General features: G+C 42.1%; 1 protein-coding gene across 6 annotated transcripts in view; it reads left to right on the forward strand.

Annotated features, from left to right (window-relative positions):
- Positions 1-6386, forward strand: part of tymp (thymidine phosphorylase) — an 86031-nt gene extending 79645 nt beyond the window's left edge. For 3 of the 6 annotated variants that reach the window (XM_087999461.1, XM_087999460.1, XM_087999462.1), the window contains one exon: positions 303-6170. In XM_087999461.1, coding sequence (XP_087855587.1) covers positions 303-466 — 164 coding nt within the window. In that variant the 3' untranslated portion in view covers positions 467-6170. Of the gene's footprint in view, positions 1-302; positions 6171-6196 lie in introns of those variants that run through there. The other 3 variants (XM_043713916.2, XM_043713915.2, XM_087999459.1) reach the window with 3 other exon arrangements.
- Positions 6387-8914: the final 2528 nt, after the last annotated feature.

The raw sequence follows: 8914 nt of genomic DNA on the forward strand, positions 1-8914 counted from the left end.
AGTGGTTAGCACTGCTGCCTCACAGCGCCAGGGTCCCGGGTTCAACTCCCGCCTCAGGCAACTGTCCGTGTGGAGTTTGCACATTCTCCCCATGTCTGCGTGGGTTTGCTCCGGTTTCCTCCCACAGGTGTGCAGGTTAGGTGAATTGGCCATGCTAAATTACCTGTAGTGTTGGGTACATTAGTCAGAGGGAGATGGGTCTGGGTGGGTTGCTCTTCGGAGGGTCGGTGTGGACTTGTTGGGCCGAAGGGTCTGTTTCCACATTGTAGGGAATCTACTCTAATCATCTAATCATATTTCAGGGGATTCCTGGATTAGGGTCCATTTTGAAGACAATTCCCTCAGTGAAGGACAGAAGATTAGTCTCCAGAAATCACTGGTCGTCGGAGAAAAGGTTGAAGATGTTCCCTTGGTTACTGAGATCATTGGAGCACAGGGACAGAAAAAACACAAATGTGCGGTTTAAGTGACAAACAAAGTAAGAGCACAGTGAGGTGAGATGAAAATGATATCGAGGTCACATCTGACTGAGTGTCACATCAAGGAGCCCAAACAAAATCAGAAATAATGAGAATGAGGGGAGAAACTCTCCTCTTGTTGGAGCCACAACTGGCCCTAGATAGATGGTGGTAATTGTTGGAGATCTGTCATCTCAGCTCCAGGACATCTCTGCAGGACTTCCTCAGGGTAGTGTCCTAGGCTCAACCATCTTCGGCTGCTTTATCAAGGACCTTCCTTCCATCACAACATTAAAAATGGGGATGTTTGTTGATGATTGCGCAATGTTCAGCATAATTTGTGATGACTCATATACTGAAGCAATCCATATCTAAATGCAACAATATCTGGACATTATCCAGGTTTTGCTGACAAATTGCAAGTAACATTCATGCCTGCTAATGCCAGGCAATGACCAGTTCCAATAAGAGACAACCCAACCACCACCTCTTGACATTCAATGGCATTACTATCACTGAATCCCCCCACTACCAACATCCCAGGGATTACCATTAACTAGAAACTGAACTGGACTCGCCACATAAATACAGTGGTTACTTCTAGCCTCTGACCTACTCTTGTATAGTGGAGAGTAACTCACTTCCTGACCCCACCCCCCAACCAAAGTCTGTCCACTAGCTACAAGGTACAAGTCTGGAGGGTGAGGGAATGCTTTCCACTTGCCTGGATGAGTGCAGCTCCAATAACACTCTACAAGCTTGATGCCATCCAAGGACAAAGCAACCTGCTTGATTGGTACCGTATCCACAAGCATCCACTCCCTCCATCAGGAGCAGCAGTGTGTACTATCTATCACGATGCACTACATAAATTCACTAAAGGCCCTTAGACAGCACTTTGGAAACCCGCAACCACTTCTATCCAGAAGGATAAGGGCAGCAGCTACATGGGAACACTTACAAGTTCCCCTTTATGCGCTCACCATCCTGACTTGGAAAGCTATCACCATCAGTATTGCTGGGTCAAAAATCCTGGAATTCCCTCCCTCCCTTTGGGCAGTGTGGGCGTTCTGACCTACAGCATGTGGACTGCAATGATTCAAGAAGTCAGCTCAATATCACCTTCTCAAAGGCAATTAAAGATGGGCAATAAATGCTGGCCAACCAGCAGCCTGTCTCATGGGTGAATTAAAAAAAAAATTCCGAGACCAGCAGCATCAGATGCTGTGCCTCCCAAAACTTCATAAAGTCTCTGTGATGTTCCTTGAAGATCTGTGGTGATTGGGTACTTTATCTAATGAGGTGAGGAAACCCTGCCAGTGGGGCAGCGCTGTGCAAATCACAGGCCCAGAAATCACTTATTCTTCAAAACATAATTTATGGGAAATATAACAACATTTCTCAAATACTAGTGGAGAAGCAAAGGAATTTGAAAGTACAGATACATTCATCTTAAAAGCAATGATACAGTTTAATACAGCCATAAAAGAAATCGCGCTTACCTTTAGGATTCATTTCTAAAATAATAGATTTGAAAAGAAAGAAACTCATGTTGAAAGTTTAAAACTCAGCAATTGAAAGTACTATTTGAAAATGACACCAAACTTGGGGGGTATGTTAATATGGAGAAAGATTACAGCATATAAAATGGGCATGTCATTTTCACTATTAAAAACCAAAAGGACTGCACATGTTGTAAATCAGAAATAAAAAATAGAAATTGCTGGAAAAGCTCAGTAGATCTGGCAGAGAGAAATCAGAGTTAACATTGATCAGAACTGAGGACGGGTCACACGACCTGAAATGTTAACTCTGATTTCTCCCCACAGATGCTGCCAGATCTACTGAACTTTTCCAGCAATTTCTATTTTTGTTTTTCATTTTTCTTCTTTCTTTCTCTTTCCCACTTTCTCTGTTTTTATCCTTCTTTCTCTCTCTCTCTCCAAGCCTTTGGTCTTTACCTGACTTTACCAGTTCTATTTGGTTGGTCACTCTGGTTCCTCCTGTGCGGCCTGTCCAGAACACTTTAGCTGTTCCATCATCACTAAGAGGGTGATTATTGAGCTGACCTGGAACGCTGTAGACATAAGGGCACTGATGTGATATAATATGACTGTGAATTCTTCTATATCAACATTTCTTACCAATTACAATGGCTCTTTACTGTCAATTTACTGCACCTTATTTAGTGTTGGTCAATAAATGTCTGAAATACCAAGTAACACACAAGTTTTTCTAGCTGTGTATTTTGAGCTTCATGGCTAGACTTCTGAACTTCTCTAATAATTCCATGCTCATAATGATTAGCCCTCTCCCAATTAAGTGCCAGGTTTCCTTAGTTTCAGTGAGCACTAATCACCAACAATGCATTCAGTTGTATGCTGCCTTCTCCTAGAAGCAGATACAACAAAGCTCATGTGTAACAAAGAAGAGATGTGAAACAAGCTGTGAAATAGTGCCCAGTATGTTCACTCTTAAAATAGCACAGGGCTCTTTTCGAACCAACCTGAGATAAAGTGGCAGTATACAGTTGTAAGGAATCCTTTCCCTAAAAAAAATCCATAGTTTTATCAGTCCCTAAGTAGCAGGAATGTAGGGGTTATAACTGGGGATCAGATTAAGATTACCACATGCTGACCAATATGGGAACAATGGCAGGTACCCTCCCACACTACTAATAGCTCCTATCAAAAGCACAAGCAAACTTGGTGCACTAATCCTCCCTGACCTCTCTGCTACTTTCAAGATAGATGACCACAGCATTGTCCTCCATTGCCCAGTTTAATGGGATTTCCCTCAGTAGTTAGACTCTTGATCACAGGCAGCTGCACTAATGACTTGATTTACTACCCCTGGTACCTCACCCCCATCAATTGATTTCTTGCTTTGTCATCTCCAATGTCCTCTAAATATCTATCTTTCCCCCCTTTTCCTCATCCACATGGCTGCTACTCAATGAAAAATGTAGAATTTGCATCTGTCTAGCTAATAAACCCGATTCTTCAGTCCACACCACAGATCCTTTCTTGAACTCTGAATCTTAGCATCCTACTTATTCGTAGACTGAATCACTGACACTATGTCCACTCAATCTCAAAGCCCACTAACTTTGATCACTCACCTCTGACCAATTCTACCCAACTATTACTAACACCCTCATTCATAAATGCTTATTCACCCTTAATTATTCAGGTGTTTTGTGCATCCTTAATCCTCTCTAAACCACAGTTTATCCAAAGCTCTGTAGCCCATGTCCTAATCTGCACCAAATCCCATTTGTGAACGTACATTGGGTTTCGAATGTGTCTATTTGTTCCTCGGATCGAAGGTCTTGACAATAAGAATAGAAGTATGCCGGACTTCTGGTTGGAGGCTAAACAGTTAGCTGCATGCTGTCACATGTGGCTAACCAATGAGCTACGCAGAGGTAAAGGCCCAAGCCATTTAGGCACTGTGGACAGATAGGAAGTCACTGGCTCCCCTGTTACCTTGTGAGGTTGAAATGGCACCTAAACAGGCATCCATTCCTTGCCATCCAGCAGTGTCAATCTAGTTGTTTGTGAGGGACCTGACATTCCTACTAGCATTGACACAGCAACAGCACATAAGGAGATCAAGAGATTTAAGGGATTTAATTTTGGCTGGAATCAGTATTCAATTAGGATGTCAAGGCACTGTCTACTGTGCTGTCATTCCTGATGAAGGGCTTATGCCCAAAATGTCAATCCTCCTGCTCCTCAGATGCTGCCTGACCTGCTGTGTTTTTCCAGCACCACACTCTCAACACTTTCTACTGTGTCACTCCATTGCCTTTTCTGGCCATCAATTTTATCCCCATTGTACTTGATCAACTATCATTCACCCTAGTGCTATCCCTGTCACCAATAGCTCCCGCATCCAGCATCCTGGAACTGCCTGCTGTCAAAGCCTGACCATTGACCTTCCCTGTGTATTCCAGCTTCCTTCCTGTCCCCTATGAGTGTACATAGAGTGGCCACCTCCCACCTTCCCTTTTTAATCTGGTGAAAAATTCTGTGATGGGGTATGCATGTCATGTGAACGTGCTAACAATAACTTGGAAGTGTTATTACCTGTGAGGAGTGTAGAATTGAATTCTTGACAGTATAGACAAGGTGGAGGACTGGATGGATAGGTGGCAGTTGGAGTTTAATATATAGAGGTGTGAGGTGATACACTTTGGTAGAAAGAATATGGAGAGACAATATAAAACAAAGGATGCAACTCTAAAGTAAGTGCAGAAATAGAGGCACCTGGGTGATTAAAGTCACTAGTCATTAAAAACATACAGTGTCCTAGACTTTATTGATAGGGCAATAGAGTAAAACAGCAGGGAGGTTATGATGAAACTGTTGAAGACATCCAGTTCTAACCATTATACTTGAGAAAAGATGTGAATTAATTGGAGAGTGTGCAGAATGGTTCCAGAGATGTATAGTTAGAATTACAGAGAAGTGGGACTGTTTTCCTAGGAGAATAAAAGGTTGAGAGATCTTATTCAACATCATGAGTAAATAAGGAAAAAATGGTCCCACTCTTGAAAGGATTGAGAATTAGGTTGGGAATATTGTGTGCAATTGTGGTCTCCTTCCAGTCGGAAGGATTTGTGAAACCTGAAAGGGTTTAGAAAAGATTTACAAGGATGCTGCCAGGATTGGAGGATTTAAGCAGTAGGGTGGGGCTGATTTCTCTGCATTGTTGGAGATTAAGGGGTGACCTTGTAGAGGTTTATAAGGTCATGAAGGGCATGGATAGGATAAATCAACAAAGTCTTATCCCTGGGGTGGGGAGTCCAGAACTAGAGGGCATAGGTTTAGGATGAGAGGGGAAAGATATAAAAGAGACCTAAAGGGCAACCTTTTCACACAGAGGGTGGTATGTGTATGAAATGAGCTGCCAGAGGAAGTGGTGGAGACTAGTACAATTGCAACATTTAAAAGGCATTTGGATGGGTATATGAATAGGAAGGGTTTGGAGGGATATGGGACGGGTGCTGGCAGGTGGGACTAGATTGGGTTGGGATCTGGTCAGCATCGACGGGTTGGACTGAAGGGTCTGTTTCTGTGCTGTACATCTCTATGACTCTGAGTCTAGAAGGCACGGATAAAAAGTAATGTGTAAGACTGACATGAGGAGAACCTTCTCATGAAATGAGTGGTTAGGATTTGCAATGGATGGCCTGACAGTGTGGTGGTGGTTGGTTCAATTGAGGCATTCACAAGCAAGTTAAGACTGTTATTTAAAAAGGAAAAATGTGCAAAATAATGGAGAGAAAGCAAAAGAATGCCACTGAGTAAATGTCATTTAGTGATCAGCACAAACAAGGTGAGTTGATAGGCTTCCTTTTGCAGTGTAACACTCCTGTAATATTAATAATACTTCCGGCCACTTGCTGTTCAGAATCACAATCTGCTCTTAAGCCAGTGCCAGTTTATGACCAATTTCCAACCTGCTGCTGAGCAGCTGACATTTGATGTCCTGCTGAATTAAGTGCCCAGCCCAGCTCACTCTGCCTGCTCCCAAGAGCTGTGACCTTCTGTATGTAGATTCCTCCAGCACTGCAGTTCCTGCAGAAATTAATGCTGCTTCGGCAAACCCTTTCATCTCTTCTGTTTGTTAACAAGAATGCCTTTTTTACAAAGAATTTGTGTGGACCCCAAACAAAGGGGGTGGCAGTCAAACATTTCTTATTACAGATTTTCTTTTCTCCCATTTTCCAGACCCAGGCTCACGATTCTTAGACTGCAATGGCTCTGGAAGAAGTTCCAACATCTTCTCAAGTGGCATCTATGAACAGGGAATAAATTCTGGACATTCTCGTTTCATCAATACCTTGAGAATTAATATCAAACAGGAATGTTCTGCAGAAAAATGCAAAAATGCAAGAAATAAAACAAAATGTCATATGGGGCCCTTACGCCTATTCTGCTATTCAATAAGATCATGTACTCCTACTTTCCACCCCCCACCGGTGATCCAACTCGTATTCCCTCATTCCCAGAGTGCACAAAATCTAATGTTCACAGTTCTGAGTTTACACATCCATTGATCATTCAAAGCCCCCCCCCCCCCCCCCCCCCGCCGCCTCACCCCGGGGTAGAGAGTTATAATTCAATGAGTGAAGAAATTTCTCATCATCTTCATTCTTTCTGTGGCTTCCAGATTCTTCGGTCAGCCCCTCAGCATTTCACAGGACAAGTTCTCTAATCAATTTGTATGTCTCAAATTGATTGTTTCTCATTCAGGAAAAAAAGGCCCATTCTTCTCAAATTTTCCCCAGACAAAAATCACCTACTTCCCACAAATGAAGTTGGTGCACAATCTGGATTTCTGGGTGGCCAGTCAGTCATTTCTGCAGTGTGGATGGGAACTGTAGACTGGGAGCCTGGGGAATTCCTCACATAGCAAACTATCCAAAAAATTGAAGATTTCAATGGGCACCTTCCTGGAATTCTCCAAAAGTAATCATTTAAATTGGACAATCTGGAGGGTTCAGTTGCAGTTAAGTAACCAGGAAAGATTAGACTATTACATACCTAGACTGACTCTTCAATAACTATTAAACAGATCACAAAACATATGACATATATTGCTAAGTGAAGCCCACCCAGATCCTTAAACCCTATACAACCTTTCAAGTACATCCCACTGACCTCCAATGCAATTTATGTTAAATTAGTTTTATTTACTCCTGTGTTAAACTCTGTCCTTTTGTAATTGTTGAAGTGAATCTTGGATATCTGTAGTTTTGATATCCAAAATAGGATTAGATATACAATAAAGCTCCCTTGACTCTGTTCCCATTAAACGCTCTCAGGCTGGTACAGCAAGGGGTTAGATAGAGCAAATCTCTCCCCACTGCCCCCAAACACACCGAAGGGGTACATCATGACGTTAGAGGCAGAATAAGTGTTCCACAGTCTGATCAATTTCTTGCTTCCACCAGTTCCTGTAGCAGAGACATTTCCACTTCCTGCTCCTTTGAGACCAGGACTGCCTGGTTAGGCTTGAAGTAAAGTTCCACATTTCCGAAGGATCAAAGTCTCCTGCCAGAAATGTGGGTGCACTTTCTTAACATAGAAATGTCGGAGTGGGATGACAATCTGACTGTGATTAGAGCTCCTTGGAAAATCTGTTCCATTATTCCAGGTGTGCTCTCACCAAAGCCCCATATATAATTACAGCAACAGTTCCTTCCCGAAGTAATTTGAACTGGAGGTTAACTTAGCATTTGCATTTATAATGTCTCACTTTATCTGCATCATAACTTTATGATTCATGTACAAAGGTACCCAAATTCTTCTAAATATCAACATTTATTAATCTCTCATCTTTTAACAATTATTTTGTTTTTCTGTTCTTCCTACAAAAGTGGACAATTAAATATTGCCCTACTTCATTTATCACCTTTTCACCTACTGGTTTTATCAGTCTAAGTCCCTTTGCAAATAACCTTACATCCTCTGCACAACTTACTTTTCCACTCTGTATCATAAAACTTGGATAGACTTCAAGATCAAAATACCAAGGATGCTGGAAAGCTGATATAAAAAAAGAGGAAAATTGCAGGGAGCCAAAACATCACTGACAGATTTTCACTTTTGGATCAGGAACCTGATATCAGGATAACTTATGACTCCTGACCCCATACAGCAGTAGCAGGTTTTGAATGAAAGTCTATTAGTGGGCAGAAGGTATGTTCATTAACGAATTAAGAATGACAGGCAGAATTTGGAAGCCGGAGAGCAAACTCGGGATCTTCCAGCAGTCAAAACACTGCAGTCTGTGATGCAAGTCAGGGAGACAGATAGTGCCACTAGAAGGAAGCATCCTGTCAGCACATTTGACAAACTTCTAAAGAAGAAATTGCTGCAGATGTTGGAATGGTACCATCGTGGGAGAACCTGCTCATGGGCCAACCATGTAGGTAAATAGTTTGGAGAGAGTCCAATCATGGCTGGGTTTGTGGGAATATACAGGAAGAATTAGCTTGAATGGAGTGAATAACCTTTCTCATTACGTTGTCTCTGTATATCTTCCACAAAATCTCATTAAAGCAAACAATCCTAATGCATGAATCCAGAAGATACTGAATTAAAAGCATCATCACATCTCAACTTTGCCTGTCATCAACCAATTTCCAGTAGGCATGCTGGATGGCCCTCCTGGGTCTGAATACCGTGACAAGTATAGACCCCAAAAGAGCCACGTTTCAGGTCACACCTGCTGTTGCACATACCCATGAAGCCTTGAAATGTTGCTGTGGTTACATTTGATTAATCTTATCTGCCCTTGTGCTTCTTGTTAAACACTCAACTATTTGTCTCTAGGATTGGTGTCAGTTTGCTTTTCTATCTATTAAGCCTTTTTGTTTGTTTTGCACATAAAGGGGCAAAGAGTAGTTCTGAAAGTTCAGTCAGCATATTTTTAATCATATG

This window comes from Chiloscyllium plagiosum, unplaced genomic scaffold (genome assembly GCF_037043375.1).
Source record: "Chiloscyllium plagiosum isolate Xiang-an unplaced genomic scaffold, Cpla_swu_hap1 HiC_scaffold_23, whole genome shotgun sequence".
Taxonomy (NCBI): Eukaryota; Metazoa; Chordata; class Chondrichthyes; order Orectolobiformes; family Hemiscylliidae; genus Chiloscyllium; species Chiloscyllium plagiosum.